The 23,745-nt window shown below is 33.0% G+C and overlaps 1 protein-coding gene across 2 annotated transcripts in view; it reads right to left on the bottom strand.

Annotated features, from left to right (window-relative positions):
• Positions 1-1,174: 1,174 nt before the first annotated feature.
• Positions 1,175-23,745, bottom strand: part of LOC120195489 (WD repeat-containing protein 55-like) — a 32,779-nt gene continuing 10,208 nt past the window's right edge. For both annotated transcript variants that reach the window (XM_039197497.1, XM_039197496.1), the window contains 11 exons: positions 23,345-23,387; positions 23,188-23,244; positions 16,348-16,424; positions 16,143-16,191; positions 16,014-16,060; positions 15,846-15,919; positions 15,106-15,161; positions 14,707-14,827; positions 14,271-14,347; positions 4,686-4,690; positions 1,175-1,186 (listed from right to left, as the gene is read on the bottom strand). In XM_039197497.1, the coding sequence (XP_039053428.1) occupies positions 14,274-14,347; positions 14,707-14,827; positions 15,106-15,161; positions 15,846-15,919; positions 16,014-16,060; positions 16,143-16,191; positions 16,348-16,424; positions 23,188-23,244; positions 23,345-23,387 (598 nt within the window). In that variant the 3' untranslated portion in view covers positions 1,175-1,186; positions 4,686-4,690; positions 14,271-14,273. The remainder of the gene's footprint in view (positions 1,187-4,685; positions 4,691-14,270; positions 14,348-14,706; positions 14,828-15,105; positions 15,162-15,845; positions 15,920-16,013; positions 16,061-16,142; positions 16,192-16,347; positions 16,425-23,187; positions 23,245-23,344; positions 23,388-23,745) is intronic.

Here is a 23,745-nt window from a genome sequence, read left to right as displayed (position 1 = left end):
AGGATCCGCGTGTTTTGTCGAGAAAAAGGGTTATTTACAGTTTTAATCCCCTATTTGTTTTTTAACGTTCCTTTTGCTCCCTAAATTCAATTTTAACCCTGATTTCCTTTTAAAATTTACCATCTATTTTATTTTTCTTTTAATTTAGTCCTTTCTTTTTCTTATTATTTTTTGTCTCTCGTTTTAATTAATTAATTTTATTTTTTTATTTATTTCATTATTTAATCTAACATTTTTATTGTATATATATATATATATATTGTTTCTTTTTTATTTCTTTTCTTTTTATTTTATTTAATGTGTTTTTTGAATTTATTTAATTTTTGTTTTTTTTACCTTTTTTTATATGCCTCTTTTCATTTATTTTCTTTTTTATTAGCCATTTTTTATTTGTTTTTTTTCTTTTTCATTTGGCTCTTGTTTCAGGGTTTTATATTTTTTATATTAATTCCGTTGATTTTTTTCCTCTTTTCATTTTAACTTTTTTGGGTATATGTTTGTTTTATTATATTTTTATTATTTTTATTTATTTTTTTATTTTTGTGTCTTTGTTTAACAAATCATAATGTAATTCCTATATTTTCTTTTCAATTCAATATTTTTTCTATCGCTTTTTGGTCTTTAGGGGGTACTCTTTTAAATCAATCGGATGTAAGTAATTTGGATCAAATTTTACTTTTAAATTTAACTTGTAATTTTCCCAATTAAGACAATTAGAAATTAATTAGTATCGAAAGGGTAGTTCAAGGGTGTTAATCCTTCTTTGACTGTAACTGACTAACGAATTCGATATATCTTTGGTAAGATGCAAATCATGTAAGAAATCGAGGTATCCAATCAACTCGTTTTTGTTCTTAAAATAAATGATTAATGATCGGTGACGATTCTAACACACTTATTTAAGTTGAAACCCAATTTCGAGTCCACCCGAACACCTGCTGCGACAGGAAGGTAACTCAGCCACTTGTGGTTCAGCTTTTGCTGCCCCTTTCGGCACCCATGAAATTGCTGATGTCATCCTTCACACACTCCTCTTTATCAAAATAAAGTTTCTGAAACAATTAAGAAGGAACACATAATGTAAATGTAAAAATCATATGAAAAAGAGAAATAAAATTTGCAACATAAAGGGGGAAAAGAGAACTGGATGAGGTTCTTTTTTATGCCAAGAAGTTCAAACTAACAGCTTAGCAGATACAAGTCTCTATTACCGAGCATAAACCACGAATAGTCTTGCACAAAACACAGTTTTTGATCCAATAAAAAATAAAGCAAGATCCAACAATATAAAAACAATCCAAAAAGAAAAGCCATTGCCACTTCCAAGCGAAATCTTAGTTCTAAAACTGACTCTAATAGGATTGAACTTAAGCCGAATACCGGAGTCTGTAAAAACCCACATGATTTACAACAACAGAAATACACAACAGGATACATCAGAGCAGTCGATGATGGAGAATAGTTGTAAACATGAAAGAAAAGGATACTTTAAAAGACCAACCGACACCGGATGAGACAGTTGACAAGCCGATAGCTCGACCCAAAGGAAGGCCAAAGCTACAGAGCTAGACGATGGAACATGTAAATGAGACGAGACAGAACGCGAGTTACTCGAGATCGACTCGATAAATACTCAGATCGAATGGACTCGACTCGACTTCTTAACGAGCCGAAACGAGTTACTTGATATTCGACTCGAAAAGCTCGTGAGCAGCTCGAAAAAATATTATATTATAATTTTAGATTTTTAAAAATTACATTATTAAAAATATATTAAAAATACATTATTGATAATTATAAAATTTTAAAAATATATTAAAAATTTTATAAAATTTTAAAAATATAATAAAATAAAAATATGATTCAATTTAAATATTAATAATTTAAAAAAATATATCAAAATAGAGTGTAACCAATTTTATAAAGAATTAAGAAAGAAAAAACTCATTTGGACTTACATTAATATCTTAATTAACAAAATTAATGGCATCAAATCATATTTGAGAGAAAATGATCATCTCTAGTCCCTACTACTAACATGTACCATATAAAGTAAAACAAGAAAGATCAATTATAGAAAAAAAGATTATTAAAATTAAAAAAAAAAACAATTTAACAAAACCCTTATTAAAAATATATTTCTAATGATAATATTTTTAATAACTAATTATTTAAATTGTTGTATTATTTTAAGGTTTCGGGTTCAAATATCATAAATATCAAGGGTTTGAGCATTTAATATCAAAATATTATATTGTACTTACCTTATAAATCCGTATCAAGTCAGTTAATTAATGTCTTTGCAATGAGCCTTAAATCTTAAACCCTAAACTATAAACTTAAACCCTAAACCCTAAACCATAAACATTAAACTCTAAACATAACCCTAAACCCTAAACCCTAAACCCTTAATTTGATTATGTGATAGGAGTTAAGCTATGCACATGAATATAACATGCAAATTATGCAAAATGATGTTATGTGACTCATAAATATATCATTCACATACTTATACATAAACATATTAACATGCAAAATAAATATACACAACTTGCTGATTGAGACATGATTTTTATCATATCTTAATGATGACTATCGACACCGTCATTGCTTTCAAGCACTGACTCACCAATATGAAGACAGAACTCATGAAGAAAAAGATCAAACTCTTTTAACTTGAGGCTATCTATAGAAGAAGCTTGGATCCAGAATTTTTTTTTGTTCTTTATTCATTTAGCAACAAAGAAGATTGATCCTTGATTTTTTTTCCTGAGGCATAAGCTGAAAAAGGAAGAAGAAAAACATATTTTCATGTACAGTCTGGTGTGTTTGTGTTTATTTCCTTATGGAATCTGTACAAAAGGAAAACATATGAAGTTCATAACAACGTTTTCCTCTCTTTTTTTCATGTAAATTGTGAATCAAATCCCTCTTTTCCTGTAATTATATGAGCAACTCAACAGTCAAAATATTACCGAAAACAAGTGTATTGAAAGATTGTCTATCCGTTTAATTAAAAAATCACTAACATAATCAATCTACATTCAAAATTATTTGTTCGATGTTCATCGGTACAACAGAGAAACGAGTTCAGAAAAATTATCGACTAAATAATGGTTTCGCAAACTCATACGTTCTCCTTTGAGCTAGAGACCTCAATATCTGGTTTCTTCTCTTCACCAACGGCTGTGGAATTCTCCACAGATTGCCCTGCTCTATCCAGACTGCAAAATAGTTGCAAAAGAAATAAAATCTTAAGGGAATGCAAAAGAACATAGTTCATTATAAGAATAGGAAGTTCACTAACAGGAACCATCAAGTAAAACCCGTCCCTAGAAAACTACATGATGTCAGTTTGAAATAACGTAGTGATTTTACCTTAAACACGAAACTCCTAAGAAAATAGAGTTGTCTTACACTTGGATTTCCTACTGTCATTTTTTTACAGGACACAAGAAAGAAGGTACATAATTTTTCTGTTTTAGTTCCATTGGTATTATACATTGCTTTAGTAGAACAAATGTATTTTAGTGTCATTGTTTATTTCATTCTCGCTATGTGATTAATCTGTGTTTAAAATAAAGACTTCGCCAACAACAAGCAATCCGACAGTGATACAAACTTCTGCTAGCAACTTGAACACTTCTGGTAGAACTAGAAACTCTACTTATTCAGATAAAGTTCCACAAAGACAATGAGTGTACCATGAATGGCAGCCAAAAAGGTATAATATTGAAGTTACTCAAACTCAATAATCATTATTATTGATCTACAGATGAAATTTCAGTAATGATTCCAAGGAAACCAAGCTTGTAGAGCTACCTTCAATTATGATTCAAAGAAATGCCAAATATCACTCAAATGCAGAACATGGGACGTTTAAGAAACAATCAAATTAAATTTATCATTTCCTAGCTCAATCATGTCTCAAATTTGAACCTCAATCAATACACCATAAAAAGCCATCTGAATGTTCTAATTGCTCACCTAGTTAAACAGCAGTAAATAATTTCCTCAATTTTCATTTCCCCCCTAAAGGTTCCTTAGTGAAAACACCAAAGCTTCCATTTTTAGAACAACCCAATAACAAAGGAACCATTTTTGAACAGAGGAAGAAAATGATTCAAATTCTTGTTCATTTTACATATTGAGCAAAAACCCGGGTGAGGAAATCGACAAACCTGCTGAAAACTCTTGATAGTTTTCCCAATAGTCTTGCCAACTTCAGGCAACTTTTTAGGTCCAAACACAAGAGCAGTCACTCCAGCAATAACGACAAGTTCTGACAACCCAAGGCCAAACAAAGTGTAACCCCCACAGACCGATAAGGGTAACCAGATCCGATCTGAGGTGTCACATTTGGGCCACCGGAGCGACCCACTGTAAAAATAGCGGAAAATTTAAAACTTTTATTGAAATGTGTAACTTATAAAATCAGTTGTCACTATTTAAAAATAAAACAAATTTTCAGGCTCGTATATAAATCAAAATACAATTACATGCCCCCTAATCACATGTATCATACTCTGCAACTACGCCGGAAGAACTCCCTTACTGAAGTCGATAGATGCACTGGTACAATTCTTTTAACCTGAAAAGGTGAGTAATAAAGTGAGATTCGAAAAGCTCAGTAATACAGAACTACCAGATGATGCTGAAAAACGTGCAGATACAGATAAACATACATATCCTTATTATTTCCGAACATTTACAGATTTTTATGCTGAGCAGAGATCCTACTGATATTTCAGATGGTAACGGACAATGAGCTTTCAGTTTAGACAAATATTTTGGATGATTGAGTTCAGGAGATCAGAATAGGTTATCTAGTGTGTTCCCATAAAACCAGTAAAAAGATACAGATCTTTTAAAACATATATATATATATATACCCCCATCCGTCACGTACAAAATGTGTAGGTTCCCTAGAACCATACAACCCCGTCACGTCCAGTAAGGCCCTGAGCACACAGCCGAGGAACCGGTAAGTAAGGCCCTGAGCACACAGCCAAGGAACCTCCAGGTATTCTTCCTCCAACATTAACCCCCCAAATAAAACATGTTCCGTCCGTAAACAAATATATCAAAAATCAAATCATAATTCATGTCAAGTATCATATCAAAATCCAAGTCAAGTATCAGATCAGAAATCAAATCGAAAATCAGGTAAAATATTCATGTGAGTAGGGAACACACCAGAATTTACAGATAGTATTCAAAGATATTGGATAATCTTAACAAGTAGAGGAACACAGATCTTCAGTATACCGATAGAATATCAGAATTCAGAATCACTATTGGAAGAGTTCAATAACTGACATAATCATCAGTTATTCAGAATGTGACTTAAACTGATATGGAAGAAATGAAGGTTCAGGACATTTATAATCTATGTCAATTGATCGGATTATCAAACAACTCTAGATAAATAGCCCCCAGAACTAATACTTGTCAACTTGTCAATTCATTAACTTTCCAGGGTATTTACTCTTTAATGCCAAATATTATTATCCATAGATCATCTTCTGAATCATCACTGAACAGATCTTAAGGAGATTAACAGATATTCCAATGCTCTTAATTTCATGTTCACGCTTTCACAATATTATGAACTACTGACGTTTTTGATTTGTAGTTCATGACACATAAGAACATTACATCATGTATGTTCATTAACGTTTCCAGACTAATCTAAATCACTTACTTAATCCTTAGTCCTTGAGGTTACTTAATTCAATTAGCAGTCAAGTCCATTTCAGATACTTCGGGATTTTCTAGAGTAATTCCGGACGTTTTGGAATTTCATATACATATTGTACTTCCGTTCAGTTCAATTTGGTCTTCGTGGTTGATTTGTCGAACAAATATCCAATTTTTAGTACCGAATGCAATCTAGAGTTGAGCTAAGCTGAATACTTCCAAAATTATCATTGAGCTCAACTTGAGTAGATGAACATGCATTCAAGTAATATCTATTTCGTTCAGGTATTGACATATTATTAAGATTGATTGGCTCACTTAAGTTATGTTCCATAACTTTTAAAGGTAGTCCAATACCTATGCTTATTTGGATTCCTTAATTAATCCAAGGTATTTACTTAGTTTAGGCCATAAGGTTATTTTGGTAATTTTGGTGTTCAGTTTTATTCCTTTTATTTCAGAGCTCGAAGATATCCAATCATTCCTGAGCTTGGTGATATTCTTGGGTCATTTCCATTACAGGGGTATTTTGGTCATTGTACAGATTCAGTGTACTTTAATCATTTCATTCCGTCTGATCTTACTATTAAATTCAATCTTATCATTTATTTCAGTCTTTTCGAACAATTCTGACAACAAAACACCCCGACAAATTGTTCTTTAGGTATTTACTCATAACTCGGATATTTCCAGGTCAAGTGCCTTCTTAGATTTTACAAACGGAATATCAGGAATTTTCATGCACTAAGTCAGGATCTTAACAATTAAATCCGTTTAGAGTCAACTCAGACTATTCTACCTCTTAAGGGCATTTCCGTAATTTCTTAACCAGATAATTTCGATATTAGCTCTTAACGAAAATAATATAATTTAGAGATCCTATAATTAATTGCTTTCATGAACACTCTCTGATCTTGAAACGGTTCTCTTAACAGACTTCTAGTATCATTCACAAACTCTCCTAGGATTAAAACCGGTTATCCATAATTTCCAAATAAAACTAACATTTCTTATGCACATCAGTAGTTATATCGGATCAATATGTCTTTTCAGAGTTATTAACCAACTTCCAGGGATAATTCTTGTCATCCTACAACATAAGGGTATTTTCGTAATTTTACCCTACCGAAATATTCTCATAATTTCCCATCCAAGTATTTTTAACATTTAACCTTTGATGATATTAAATAAAATTTACAAATCCATGTCTGATTTCTTTATCACTAATCACAATCTTGTAATTTAATTCTAACAATCTTTCAATCTATTATATTAGTCATTCGATTCGTTTTCAGTTACAAAATTTCTACCACATTCATATCGAGTGAATAAATTATTCAACTCCACAAAAGTGACCAACATTATCTTATTCATGCATTTACCAATATCAACATGTTACATAAAGCATAAAGAGGTAGTAAAGTATTACCTCGATTTCCGTGCAATACTGATCGACCATAAAAATTCCATTCGAACGCCTTTGATCTTCAATTCAGCTTCCAATAATTCCTCAGATACATATCAACATAAATTATATCAGAAACGGAGCTTAATTGCGATAAACGGATCGAATCGGGTGATAAATCAGTGAAAAACAGCTTACCGGGTTCGAATTTTGCGAAACGGACTTCAGATTCGGATTCAAGACATTGAAAGCATAAAATATGACTTTTCGAAAATTTAGAATTTTCGGTCAAAATCAAAGTCAACGGGTTTGATCGGAAATTTCGAGGCCTTCGGGTTCGAATTTCGAAAAACGAATTGCGGAATCAGATTTGGAACGTCGAAAAATGTCAGGATAGGTATACTCGGTCAAATTCAAAGGTCGTTTAATGCTCGGTCAAAGCTAGTCAAAGTTTTGGTCAACACTGGTCAACGTCGGTCAACGGTCAACGGGTCAACGGGTCGGGTCGGGTCGGGTCGGGTTATGACTGGTCAAACCGGTCAACTATGCACCAAAAACAGTCAAACCGGTCACTTTTGTCTTCCCCACGCGTAGTGACGGCGCGTGAACAGTGTCTTGATATCGGAAAATTCCCGAAAAAATTCCTAAAAATTATTTTGAGCGATTTCGAGATACTTACAAAGCTCGGTTCAAATTTTTGAACGGCGGAGAGCTCGATTTCACCGAATCGAAAACTTTGACCGCTTCACCTCCTCATGTGTCGTCGTCGACGGAGACCAAGGATGACACCGGTAGACTTGGAATGGAACAAGGAACACGATGGTGCGGGAGGTGTCGTAAACGGATGACCCGATCGTCGTGAATCGATGAAAAACCAACTAAAATCGAGTTATTACCGACGATACTTCCGACTGAAATTAACGACGAACGACGATGATTCACGACGAAAGGTTTGAGGGGTTTTGTTCCTCGATTGACAACGAACACGATGGTTGTTTCGGCTCGTCGATCGAAGGTCAGACGGCGAGTAGATCGGAGTTGAAAGGAGGGTGAACAGGGGAGGGAAATGGGAGGAATCTGGAAAACTGAGCACGGGTGGGGAGTTATAATTCATCCCATAATAAAAATGGGTAAACCATGAGTTTAGCCACTGAACTTCCTGTACTTCATAAAACGGTCTTCCCACTTTAAAATTTTGTAATTTAACCCACTGTTTCTTTCAAAATACCAATTAAATCCAATACTTTATAATTTCTTAAAATTTAGCCCCTAAATTGGGGTGTTACACAAAGCATTACAAGTAAGGCCCTTTTTAGCAGGCTCGGCTATTGTCCTATGTCATGGTCGACCGACTTCCTAGCGGCCTTCGTGGTTAGCTGTTTGCATGGAGCTTTGTCGTCGGTTGATTTCCTGGAAGTTTGCTTGGTACGAGCCATCGGTATGATAATTTGATGAGAGAAAAGTGGCGTTTGGGTCTCGAGCTTCAGTCGAGCTTTCGAATTAATTTTGAGTTTGAGTTTTTTTAGTTCGAGTTGAGCTTGAAAATTTTAGACTCGTGAGTCTTTGAGTCGTGTCGAGCTTACATTTAAAACTTTCAAGTCGAATTCGACAATACTATCTTAACTCAGTTTGTTTTACCTCTAGATGGAAGAGTACAAGTGATGAAGGCCTACGACTCTTAAATTGCAGGAAATGTTAGGGTAACATGTTAGAGTAAATTACAATGGTGATCCCTATTTTTTCAAAATCTATCTTATTTGAATTACCGGTTTTGAAAAAATAACGCTTTAAAATCTACCTTACTTTAGTCACCCGTTTTAAAAAAAGTAACGTTTTAATCACTTACATAATCATGAATTAATTTGATGATGTGTCACATTAATAAAAATGATTAAATTTTAGTTTAATCCATGAATTTTAGATGGAATATTAATTTGATCTCAAATTATAAATAAAATATAAATTTAATTCTAAACTTTAAGTGAAATATTTGGTTAACTCATGGATCCAGGCAAAGTATATAATTGCCGTTTATCACTGTCGTCGGTCATCAGCGATTGTCGTTATCATTGATCAATATTTCTAGTTCACTTCTTTTTGACATCTTAAACTCAAATTTAATATTTATTTCACCAAAAAAAAATTCAAAAACCTATAATTCTAATCAGGTTGGAGGGAGGCATGGGCCTACCTAGACCATGCCCCTTGTGCCAAGAGAAAAAAAATAATAATTATATAATTTTATTAAAAGTTTTAATTATATTTTTACTTAATCAAAACTAAATTAATTAGAGTATTATTTAATTTCAAATTTAACTATAATTTTATCTCTTCAAACTAAAATCTACCTTCTTATAACTTATATATTGTGATGTTCTTTCTTTCTTATTTATTTATATTTATTATGTGCTTTTTAACTTCAAAGGATTCCTTTTAAAGCTTGAAGGTAATCCAATATTTTAACTGAAATTTTAGGTTTTTGATGTTTTTCTGTAAAAATTTTATTACTTTTTCTGAATTTTCATACTTTATTTTTATTTGTTCATTAATTACTTATGAACTTGTGGTGTTATTAGCGGTTTGTTTAGAAATTTTTCAACATCACCTACAAGATTATAATAAAACTTTAAAAGTTATTTCTCATATGTTATTTTACTCAATCAAAATTTCTTTTGTCTCAATTGTAGATAATTTTGGTTTTGTGAAAAAAGAGAGAGTTCATAAATATTATATTTTGAACTATGTATTTTTTAAATAAATTTAAAAGTTCTTTTAGAACATGTAATTATACTAGTTTTAGTTATTAAAATTTTATATTGAAAAATATCTATACTCGTAATATTAGATAACTTTTTTTATTATACTTACATTGGTCCAGTCATTAATATTTTTCTAAATTCACCACTATTCTAATCTAGAACCCTTCAAATTATTTTAAAAATAAATCATATAATAAATTAATTATTATATTTATCTAAAAAGAAAGACAAAGAAAATTTAAGTGAATTACCGACATTAATATTTCATACAACGAAAATTATTTTAAAAATAAATTATATATTTATTAAAAAATTATGATTTTTGTTTTTATTTTCATAAACTTTTACGTTGGTGAAACAATCCTCATTAAAGGTTTTTTTTGTTGATCGAAGATTTATAAAACAATTGAGTTTGACTCATTCGAACTTATTTGTGTTTATTCGTACTCTTTGAATGATTTTTTTGTTTCATTTTATTATGGTTTAATATAAAATTAAGTGTTTAAATTGTATCATTTTATATTTAGGTATTTAAATTATTTTTTTGATCAATTCACGTATCTAAATGTTATAAATTTTATCATCTAAAGTGTATCAATCATAACAACTGTTAAAAAATCTATTAAATAACACGTCACATTTATATAATTTTAAAATTTTTAAATAAAAACATTTAAAAAAATATCATTTAAAATATTATTTAATAAAAAAAATCTAAAACCCCAAACTCACGTCACCTAGCAACCCTCTCTCGTTGTGTCGTCCCTGCCTCCCTGCGCTTTTCTCAAGTTATTGAACGGTTAAAGGTTAAGACCAAATGATTGATTATCACAATCGATCAAATGATTTATTGTCACAATTGATTATAAAGATTTTAAGAAACATTTAAAGATTTGAATATTTGAGATTTAGGAATTTAAGGGAATGGGATGAAAGCAGGTTACTTGGTGACTGACGTCCGACGATGACTAGGATGATAGTTCGTTGATGACCAACAACGGTGGTGGTTGATTTTTGTATTTTAAAAATAAGGTTTTTAATGTTTGGGGTTCTTTTTAGATTTTAAATAGATTGAGAGTTTTTTTTTATTATAATTTTAAGTTTTTTATTTTAAATGAAAATTTCGAAATTTTATAAATGTGACATGTGACAGATAATTTTTTTAACAGTCGTTATGGTCGAGACACTTAAAATAATAATGTTTCTAAAATTACACATCTTAGATTAACTGAAAAATACTTTAAACAACTAAATAAAAATAATGAAATATGAACACTTATATGTATATTGAGTATTTTACTAATAATGATCGTTAAAAATACTGAAATTATTCATTGCTACGGATAACTTCATTACAAACAAATAAATGTATAGGTGATGTTTCCTTTTTGATTTATAATGCTTATGATTGTTGCTTGCGATTTAATTGTTCTTTAACTTCATTGTTAATAATACTTTTAATTAAATTCTACGAATGTATTTATAGAACGTAGTTATAAAATGTATGTATTATCACTAAAAAAATTCTGAATATATAATATATTGTCCTCAACTTAAACTATTAAAAAAATTGTTAACTTACATATAATATGGATATGGTTTTTTTTTCTTTCACAAAAAATATACTTTTCTTTTGCATAAACTAAATTACTTAAATTATTAAGGTATAATAGAAACAAATATCCCTAACGTTTGACAATATTGTCAAATTTGCTCGTATAGTTTTTTTTGGAACATTTGACCCCCAAATATTTCATTATGGGTCAAAAAGAACCTTCGTTGGATGTAAACCGTTAGTCAATTAACCGTCAACGTATGGTTCTGACCAAGCAAGAACATGAGGACCTAGATCCTGATGTGGCGTGTTCAGGTCATGATAGATGATGATGTGGTGTGTCCAGGTCATTATAGATGATGACGTGACACTACCACTTCAGATTTTTAAATAAAAATTAAAATATTATTCTTAATATTTTTTATCCAATAAGATGATAACATGTATCAAATCAACACCATATTAATTTAAATTTAAATCAAGCAAAATATGCTTTTTTGAGTTGAACCTAGACCAAATGTTTGGAACTCCATCACCTAACCACAAAGCTAAATCTTTCATTTGTTTATTTTTGCATTACAAAGTATTTAACGTATACGTGGCAAATCATTTAACAACAACGGGATCCACACTATCAGATCAATCTGGAATTTCTCTTCCTGCTGACTCTCAATCTCACAAACTGTTGAATTCCTGAAACACCAAAGGTTTCCAGACTTATAACACCCCTCATTAAAAAATAAAGGAAATGGGCAAAGGAAGCGATGCTCACGCTTTTGTCATGGTCAAATTATCACGTTCATCATCCAAGACCAGCGGAAGAGGGATTATTATTAACAGGAGATGGTGCAGTTTCCTTCATCAGCGATTGAGACTCCTCTTCTTTACAGATACCCGGATCTCTACTCTCAGATTCTTCGGTCAAAGGCTGAGAATCCTGTATCAAACGAGTGTGGATATACTTTTATTAATCACACAGCTTGATGATTCTTGCAATAAAAGAGGGAAAAAGAGGGAAAGGATTTCAAACACAGCGAATGCAGTGCCGTTTTCAAGACGGCTTTATACACGATGCTCGACCCACTCGACCCTAAAACATAAGCTGATGATTTCAACAAAGTCTCTAACTCCAAGAGCTCCGTTTCCTCGTTCATCGTCACTAACTCCCCTCCTTTCTGGTTCACATTGAACCCTTGTTTTTTTTTTCTTCAATTTCACTATCGGAACTTGTTCTCTGATCTGTCAAAAAGCGCTTTAACTTGATGCATGAACACGACGATGGTATTATTGTCGAGACTGGAACGTCTGGTATTTTCTCGACGTTGCTTGTTGGTGTTGTGATGCTTTGTGTGAGAGCTTTTCTCTTTTTGAGTTGGTATAAGTAGAGAACGATCATGCCGATAATAGAGATGCCAGATAAATCTGTTACAACTATTGCTACTATTGTGCCTGGATTTAGACCGGCTTTCGCTTGGTTTTGGATGTTATTTGGTTCTCCAGGTGTTGAGCTTGCAACTGGGGTTGAGTCTATTGACCTGGGTATCACTGCAATGGCTGGTAATATGGATTGGGACGTATTGGGTGGAGTTGAAAGTGTTGAAGGAATCGAGCAAGGGGTTTTCAATGGATTCCCACATAGATCCAAGTTACCTGAAAAAGACTCAGTTTTCTGATTAATCAAAGTTGCAAACTCTGGGATTGCACCAATTAATTTATTGAATGAGAGATCAATGGTAGCTTTATGAGGAATTTGCTTCGCAAAACCTGGTGATACTGGCCCTGAAATCTTGTTGTAAGATAAGTTCTATAAACCCAGATTAACACCTCCAAAATTTACAGGGAGAGATCCATTGAGTAGATTTGAGGACAAAATCTTTTACGTGTAAAATCACGTAGTTAAGAGGGAGAAGAAATTGCATGTGAAGAGGGGATGAAGAAGGTGTTTGATGAAATGTGTGAGAGACATAATGTATATGTTAAATATTTTGTAATGTAAATGATAAACAAATGAAAGATTTGGTTTGGTGGTTAGGTGATATAGTTTCAAGCATTTGACCTAGATTCAACTCCCTACAAAAGCATATTTTGTTTGGTTTAAATTTAAATCAATATGATGTTGATATATATATTATTTCATTATATAAAAAATATTAAATAGAAATATATAAATATTAAGAATAATATTTTAATTTTTATTTGAAAATTTGATATGGCAGTGCCACATCATTATCTATTATGATCTGGACACACCACATCAGCATCTAATTCCACATGTAATTGCCTAGTCAGTACTATATGTTGATCATTAATTGACTAACAGTTTTCATCCAACAAAGGTTCTTTTTTACCTATAATGAAACGTTTGAGGGGTCAAAAGTTCTAAAAAATAATACGAGCAAATTTAACAATATTGTCAAACGTTAAGGGTATTTGTTTGCATTATGCTAATTATTTATTAAATAAATGATTGTTATCTTTAGATACTCCACGTTTAAGTACCAGAGATTGTAAATGTGTTTAAACTTTCATTATCAAATAATTAAAAATCTTTAAAACATATATTACCTTGTAATCGTCATAGATTAATAATTTTTTTTCAAACTGAATTACATGTGAAACACCTCCCTCTCAAAATAACCATGATACAGATTCCATCAAATTAGAAGGAAAAAAAACCTGTCGAAACCCAAACACATGTACGAATTGTTTGGACTATAATATAAAATATCATACTCAACAATAACAAAACCAAATCATGTTTATATATTAAGGAATACTTGACATGCTACCACAATTGTAATGTACCGAAAGCAATTCCATGGGTAAAATCATTTCTCAAATGTCCACCAACCACCTAAAGATCTGCGAAAAAGTTATTTGAACCACTAAAACCAGCTCCTTTATTTGCTGCATTCTTTGTCTTTGTCCCTGCAAAAACAATTTTGAAAAATCACAATATGCAAAGACTGACGCATAATTTTATGTTAGAAAGACGAACTTATAAAATATTAGGGAACGAAAATGGATTATTAATTAAAAAAATACAAAGAAAAAAACTAAATTATATGAGAATTTAAAATTTTTAGAGGTAACTGCTTCCATCAACCCTCTCCGGTCCATCCTGACAACAAGTCATGTTATATAGCATGAAACCATTTAACGGACATCAAGCAACTCAGGGAATTCTAGGGATCGGTAGGTATAAATTCAACATTCTAAGATGATACTCTGATGTTTATTTTTATATCACCAAAAATCTCAGCAATGTCAAAAAGAGAGTACCATACCTTTCTTAGAACGAGGAGGATTATCATCCACGTCCATCTCATCACTATCGCTGTCTGAACTACCATCTCGACCTTTTACGGTGTTTTCAGATTCTTGCAATATATCATTTAGATCCCATAACTGCATTATAGAAAATAAATATATAAAAACATTAAGCTGGATTTTCCCAACCTACTGAATCACTTGTTACAAGTGCTAACCATCACACCTATTTTTGCAGCAAATAACCTCCATACTGTTAATGACATGCCAAAGAAAAGTTCTCCATGCAAATGCAATCATTTATATGCCAAAGCCGGAGAATATACCGGATAAGCTTCTAATATTTCATACAACATAATATCATCGCAATCTCATAAATAAAAGAAAAGCAATCAAAGGGAGAGAGAAATGCACACCTTTAACATCTGATCATGTGATATGCTACCAAGAAATCTTCTATCATGAGAAAAAGCTACAAATAAAAAATACAGAAGCATTTTCAGCAAGCAGGGGAAAAAAATCGGCGCCAAAAAATACAAAGAAAATAACTAAGTTTTTAAGATCAATAAATACAAAGCTTAAAGGAAAGATTTGCCGGAATTAAGATTGTAGTCATTTATTCATAAGAACACAAATTAACAACACTGTCTATACCATTATACAAAAGCAAGCTCAGAGGCAAAGAGAAGATGACGTTTGTTTGCATTAACAAACATACATAGCATGCTAATATTAAACGCTTATGAGCATAACCAGCATCTCATTTTTGCCACTAGCTTTTAAAAATAGGCCTCTTGCTTTCTTAGTTTAGTGATAAAGTAAACAAATCTGGCATTCGCTCAAATAGGATAAAGAATAAAAAATATGCCACATTAAACAGTTATAAATATAGCCAGCACAGGCTCTGCTTTTGTATCAATATGCTACTTTTTGCTATTAGCTTTTGAAATCAAAAGCAGGTAGTTCTAAAAGAAAAGTAAAAGTAGCCTTTTAAAAATTAGCCATGCCCAAAGATCCAATTAATTCTAACTCAAAGTAAACATAGTTAACTAAACGTTGATAAAGAGGAAAGAAATGTACCAAGGCCTTCAACTGGATATTCTAACTCAAACTAAACATAGTTAACTAAACGTTGATAAAGAGGAAAGAAATGTACCAAGGCCTTCAACTGGATATTCTGAATGCTCTGCAATTGGTTGTATGATTCTGTTAGGTAAAATGCCTACTAGGCTGAAGAAAAATTCAAACAAAATAAAATCAATGTTCGAGCAGGCAGATCAAATCAACAGCTAAACAGATGTATCCTTCTATGCTCAAGCCTCACCTGATGAGTCCATTCTCAGTTCCTGTAATGAGCCTATCTTCATCAAGCTGACAACAAATATTATGGCGCAAAATGTTTATTGATTATTTTAATCCAATCAATATTACAAGAATTTGGAAATCAGCTGACCTTCAACACAGCCTCAACAGAATTTGGAGAAAGATCAACAAAACGATCACTAGACAATCAAATGTATAATTCAGGGAGCAACATATGGTGAAAACATCATAGCAAGAGCCAAGATAGGAAGGTTGGGTGGGGGAAGGGGAGAAAGAAATTCAAAATCATGGAGGATTCAGAGAAATAATAAGTGATGTTTTGTAATGCACAATACCTGCAGTCTTTAAAAAAACCCCATGAATATAACAGCAAAGTTCCACTTTGTGATCCACAAATAACTTTCCGACCATTCTGATATATACAAGGCATATGAAGATAAAGTTAGGGGATGAAAGGCAAAGCTAGATTATGAGAACTATCTTCAAACTCCCATAATCATATGACTTATTATTACAACCAATGCATTTAATTGTTTTTAACAGAAAATATCATTACTCATGAATTAAAAAGACAAATAAGTTATCTAGTAAACGAAAGAGTTTCTATCATATCTTCAAAGGAAGCGGAGATGAGCAACCAAAATAATCCCAGAAATGAATTCCTCAACCAAACTCTATAAGTTTGTTTCATTCATTAAAATTTTATTATCCGAAAACCTCCAGAAGTAAAAGGTTCATGGCATCTTTTGAATTAACTTTCCATAAAATCTATGCTGATGTACAGCACAAACAAGGATTCCATATAAAGTACAATTTATACAATTATGGTGATTGGTGTTTGGGAAATGCGCAGAGCGCCAAAACCTTTAAAATTTGCAAGTACGGCACCATAAATCCAAACCTTTCTAAAAGCCACTCAACTTCAATTAACTGGCTACTTACCCACCCCAATTATCTCTCTTTTGTTTAAGCCATTACACTTTTACAAACAAGTGAATTAATCCACGCATAGACAACACTGTTCATTCTCCATTATGTTTGATAATTATATTACAGAAAATTGCTAGGTGATGTGATAAAATAGAAGATAATTTTCCATTTAAATGCCACTAAGAAACAATATTTTGTAAACCTCAATACTACAACTTAAAAGTCGTATAAAATCTAAACAACATTAGAAAAGTAATATGATTTCATTCTTAAAGAAAAGGGGAGAGATAAGAGGGCTGGCACTAGATCTGTTTTGTTGAACTGACCAATGCCTAAAATCAGTGTTGTCAATGCAATCACTTAGGGGGCCTATGACTTGCCCCTTAGAGCTGGACAAATAAAGTGCTTCAAACCCTTTCAGGCGTGGTGCATTTGACCAAGCACTCAGCTTGTGTGCTATGCACACTTTTTTGTAAGGATATATGCATAGAAAAAACCTGCCTTAATAACAAACACTTGCATGTTTTGTAGATAAAATGGACCCCTCTCTCTCTCTCACACACACACATATAAATACATGTGCATATTGTGCCCTACTTTCCTCAAGTGAGGCTTCTTTTGCACCTGAGCCAATATAAAGGTTCTTGCACCTAGGGGTGCACCTTGCACCTTGATATCACGTCTAAAATGGTAAAAGAAGCAAAAAAACTGTATCTCGCTGAACCCCACTTGAATATTTCCGAAGATGAGCAGATGCCTCTCATGCCCATCTGATTCTCAATCTTCACAGATCCGGATTCAAATAGTTTTCACTGATTGGAAATATTTGTCATTGCTACTTTAATTTTCAGGTGATGGATAATTTTTGTCAGAAAATAGATTCCTAAATTAGAAATATTATGCATAATTAGATAGGATTCTTTGAATATCTTTTAGTAGTTACAATCCCTAACTTTAAGGGATTGTATCTTTCCCTGGAATTAGTTACTGTCCTAGCTTAAGAGTTTCCTAAGTTAAGGTTACAGCTTTTATATAAATATGTAACAAATCTTACAGAAAATATGAGTTTTACAGAGAATTACTCTACTTTTAACATGGTATCAAAACTTTTTAGCTCATTCCTGGGTCCTGTTAGCAACTTTTTTTTATTTCTAAATCCTTCCCTTAAGTGTGTAATGTTAACCCAACAAAAACATGGTTGAGATGGTCGACACTACCAGTTCTGAGACTGTTCAAGTAGTCACAATGAATTAAGAGAGTTATTCTTACCCGTTAGGTGACTTGTAAAATATACAAGTTGCCTATAGGTTGAATGGGAAAAACTACCTTAAATGGTCTTAACTAGTTCGTGCATTTCTAAAGGGTAGAGGTAAGTTAAGTCATCTTCTTGAAACTGGACCTAAGGAAGGAGATCCTAGGTTTGATTCATGGGATGAACATGATTCATTAGTAATGTCCTCGTTATGGAATTCCATGGTGCCAAAGATCAGTGATACATGCATGTTTCTCAATACCACCAAGAGATATGGGAGACTGTAAAACAAACCTATTCAAATGTTAGAGATGCTGCCCAAATATATGAAATCAAGACCAAGATTTCATCCACCAGCAGGGAAGCAGGTCAATCACAAAATACTCTAACTTACTGCAGAACCTTTGGCAGGAGATAGATCACTACTAGTATATCCAAATGAGGTGTAGTGAAGATGCAACAATTCTAAGGAGATTTGTTGAAAAAGACAAAATTTATCATTTTCTTAATGGACTAAATATTGAATTCGATGCAATGAGAGTCCAGATTCTTGGAAAGGAAGATCTACTCACACTAAATGAGGTTATTGCAATCATTCGTGCTGAGGAAGAAAGAGGAGTTATGATTGAAAGCAGTTAAGTGGAGAGTTCAGCCTTGGTCACTAAAGTTGTAACCGAGAGAAAAACTGGTCTAGAACAGCAAATTACTAAAGATAATCAACCAGAAGCAGCAAAAACAGTGAACAGGGACTCTCTATGATGCACCTACTGCCAGAAACATCGCCACACAAAAGAGAAGTGCTAGAAACTTCATGGCAAGCCACAAACAACAAGTAAAAATTTTTCAGAGAAAGAGGGATCATTTAGGGGACAAGAAAGAGCATATACAACCAAACAGTTGGTTGAGGACTCTCAAGAACAGCCTGTTAAGTTCAATAGAGAAGAAATAAAGAAATTGAAGAGCTTGTTGGGATCTCTATAAAAAACCTCCTCTACAGGGACATGTAGTCCGGTTTTCTCAGGTATATCCTCTTCTTAGGACTCTAAAGCCTCAGATTTACCTACCTAAAGCTCCTGGGTAATTGACTCAAGGACTACAGACCACATGACTAATTCTTCAATCAGATTTATCACTTGTACACCCTGTCCTAGCAACAAAAAAATAACAGTTGTAGATGGTACTATGATAACAGTGGCTGGTCAAGGGGATATTGTTATAAGTAAAATTCTTACACTAAAAAATGTCCTTCATGTACCAAAACTATTTACTAATCTTCTATCCATCCAGAAAATTACCAAGGACACTAACTGCAGTGTTGTTTTTCATCCTACTCAATGCATTTTTCAGGAACAAGGAGGATGATTAGACGTGCTAAAGAAGTAAATGGCCTATATTACCTTGAAGACCCTGGTGGACAAGTCAGTGCCCTAAATTCCCCACATTTTTCACTTTTATCCTAATCTAAAACTAATAAAGACCAAATATGGCTTCATCACCTCTTGGTCGCCCATCCTTTAAAGTTATAAAACTTATGTTTCCTTCTTTGTTCAAATACTTAAATATTGAAGAATTTCATTGTGACATGTGAACTATCAAAACATAAACACACTTCTTTTGCGGTGAGTAATAAAAAAAGCCTCCAACCCTTTTACCCTCATTCACAGTGATGTTTGGGGGCCATCCACTATTCCAAATAAAACTGGGGACCGATGGTTTGTCTCATTCATAGATGATTGTATCCTAGTGTAATGGATATTTCTTCTAAAACAGAAATCAGATGTAAGCTCTACCTTTAAAACCTTTTATAAATTGATTAAGACTCAGTTTGGGGAAGACATAAAAAGGTTTCGATCAGACAATGGTAAGGGCCAAATCCTATTACCCTATTTTCAAGAGAAAGGCATCATACGTGAGTCCTCTTGTGTGAATACCCCTTAACAAAACGGTGTGGCAGAAAGGAAGAATGATCATATCTTTGCCATAACAAGAGTCCTGTTGTTTCAAAAAAAAACTGTTCCTAAATAGTATGGGGGAAGCTATGTTAACTGCCACCTATATGATAAACAGACTATCCACTACAGTACTTGAATCTCAAAGCCCTATACAAATCCTAACCAATTTCTTCCCAAATTTTAGTCCCTCACTTAACCTTAAACCTAAAACATTTGGTTGTGTTGCCTTTGTTCATATACACACTCAAAATAGGGGTAAGCGTGATTCAAGGGCATTAAAATGTATCTTTGTTGGCTACTCTTCCACTTAAAAAGGATACAAGTGCTATCATCCACCTACAAGGAAGCACTTTATTTCTGCTGATGTCACTCTTGCAAAAAAGGAAAACTATTTTACTCACCCTTATCTTCAGGGGGAGATTTTATTCAGGGAAGATAAGGAAAGAGATTATTTCCTACTTTATCCTCTCATTGACTTTCTTACACCAGCTCAACAGCCTATTCCTATCTACCAGCCTATCCAGTAGCCTATTGTTTACCAGCCTACCACCTTACAATCTAATCCTAACACCCCTCAACCAAAGACTCAGGACACTACTCGTCCTCTGCTGGTCTACTCAAGGAAGAAGGCACTGGTGCAGGTTCAATCCTCCTCTTCCTCTCCTATACAAACCGAGGTAACTACTGAATCTATCTCTGAGCCAAATACCACTGAAAAATCTGATTATGTTTCTCATCATAGGGATTTTTGATTTTCCTATTGCAATTAGAGAAGGAAAAATAACTTGCATCACAAAAAACCCTCTTTACCTATTTATGTCCTACAAGAACTTATCTCACAACCATAAGGCCTTCCTTACTAGCCTAAATACCATTGTCATTCCTAAAATTGTGTCTGAGGCATTAGAAAATGAGAATTGGAAGATTGCCATGCAAGTTGAGAGGGAAGCACTTGAGAAGAACAAAACATGGGACTTGGTGATACTGCCAGAAGTGAAGAAAACAGTGGGGTGCATATGGGTGTTTACAGTAAAGTACAAGTCAGATGGATCTTTATAGAGGTACAAAGCAAGGTTAGTGGCTAAGGAATACTCTCAAACCTATGTGATAAACTACCTTAAGACATTTGCTCCTGTTGCAAAGATTAACACTGTGAGAATTTTATTGTCATTAGCTGCCAATCAAGGATGGAAATTACAATAGTATGACATTAAGAATGCTTTTGTATATGGAGATCTTGAGGAGAAAGTTTACATGGACATCCCACCTGGATTTGGTCCAAGTGTTAGGCAGGCAGTGTGCAGATTAAAAAAGGCTCTGTATGGGTTAAAGCAATCCCCAAGAGCTGGTTTGGAAGGTTTACCAAAGTGATGCTGAGATTGACTACAAACAGAGTCAAGGTGACCATACTTTATTTGTGAAACATTCTTCTTCAGGAGGAGTTACTTCTTTGTTGGTCTATATCAATGATATCATAGTTACAAGGGATGATTTGAAAGGAATTGATGACCTAAAGAAGTGATTGGTAAAGGAGTTTGAAGTCAAAGATCTTGGAAGACTAAAATACTTCCTTGGTATTGAAGTGGCACATTCACAGCAAAGGATCTTGGAGATACAAGCTATCTCAACGGAAAGACACCCTAGACTTGTTGACATAAAATAACAAACTAGGGTGCAGACCAGTAAAAACACCAATAGAAGTTAATCACAAGCTTAGAGATACAATTGAGGATGCAACAATTGATAGAAGCTTATATCATAGACTTGTTGGAAGACTACTTTACTTATCACACACCAGACTAGAGAATGCCTATGCAGTTGGAGTTGTAAGCCAATTCACGCACAACCCTAAAGAATCACACCTTAGGGTTGTAACTCAAATTCTATAATATTTGAAGGGCACACCAGGCAGAGGAATTATATTTAAAAAGGGAGGAAATTTGACTTTGGAATTCTATACTGATGCAGACTATGCAGGGTCCATGGTTGATAGATGATTAACTTCAGGATACTGTACCTTTCTGGGAGGAAATCTAATGACATGGAAAAGCAAAAAACAGAATGTTGTGGCTAGATCCAATGCAAAAGCTAAGTTTAGAGAAATGACACTTGGGATTTGTGAATTGGTGTGGCTAAAGATTATTTTAGAGGATTTAAAGATTGAAATGGGAAGGCTCAATGAAGTTGTATTGTAATAATAAACCAACAATCAATATTGCTCATAATCCAATTCAACATGACAGGACAAAACATGTTGAAGTGGATATACATTTTATAAAAGAGAAACTTGACAGTGAACTAATTTGTACTCCCTATATGTCCATTGGAGATCAAGTTGCAAATATACTTACTAAGGGGCTACCTGGGAAGTATTTTCAGAAGTTAGCAAGCAAGCTGAAGATGGAGGACATCCATTCCCTAGCTTGAGGGGGGGTGTCAGAAAATAGATTCCTAAATTAGAAATATTATGCATAATTACATAGGATTATGTGATTATCATTTAGTAGTTACAATCCCTAACTTTAAGGGATTGTATCTTTCTCTAGAATTAGTTAATTTCTTAGCTTAAGAGTTTCCTAAGTTAATGTTATAGCTTGTATATAATTATGTAACAAATCTTACAGAAAATATATGAGTTTACAGAGAATTGCTCTACTTTTAACAATTTTGGCTTGCATTTGGAGGGGTGGCCTGACCATCTACCGCCTCTTAAATCTTAAGGCATATGGCTATCACATGAGGGATGCTAGCTGAATATTTCAAGACTATCTCATTGATCCAACATAGGCCCAAGTGCACACTCAACTGTCCTCCACCTCTTCCTACATCCTTTCTCAACTTTTTCTTTGTCTTCTTAAATAAATTAAATTCAATCTAGATCTCCTTTAATCTAAATTAAACTAAAGTAGGTTCAGTTCTTAAGCCATCTAATTAAGTTTAACTATGATTAAATGAAAAAAAATTAAATATGATTAAATTATTTACTTGAGAATAAATGATTATCAATGAAAAACAATATTTTCATAAATGATTGCCCATACCTTCATGACAACAACAGAAGAAAGTTCATCTTCAGAAAATTCAGAGCGTGTTTGAACCTATGATCAACAAAGAATTGAACCTATAAATCAATTGTCCAAATCCATACTGCAATCAGATGTATATAACATTTAAAAAAGGCTCCAAGCAAATGCTTACTTTATAGGTTCGAAGATTGCAAACAGATAGAGTCCCATCTCCACTTAACAATGAAAAATAAAGATATGTTCAGCATGGAAAAAATCATTAGGAAGGTTATTCATAGAGGAGGAATCACAGAGTAATTTAGAACAATGAAAAGAAGAGAAATGATATAAACCAGGTATACTGCAAAAGGAGAATATAGAAAGAAAGAATCATAGTCATCCTTATCCTTTCTTTTTTATTAAAATCTTCATAAACAAATTCATTTCTCTTAAACAAGCATCTTCTTGAGCTAAAAATTATTTCAATTGGCATTTCTTTAACATATATCACTTCTAATTGGGAAGCAGAAGGAAACAAAACCTCTTGTAATCGTCAGTTGACCTAAATCAGGATATTTATGAAACATACTGCTG

The sequence above is a fragment of the Hibiscus syriacus genome, unplaced genomic scaffold (assembly GCF_006381635.1).
Source record: "Hibiscus syriacus cultivar Baekdansim isolate YM2019G1 unplaced genomic scaffold, ASM638163v2 tig00117016_pilon, whole genome shotgun sequence".
Lineage (NCBI taxonomy): Eukaryota > Viridiplantae > Streptophyta > Magnoliopsida > Malvales > Malvaceae > Hibiscus > Hibiscus syriacus.
The sequence above is the reverse complement of the archived record's forward strand: the minus strand, read 5'-3'. Positions and strand labels throughout refer to the sequence as shown.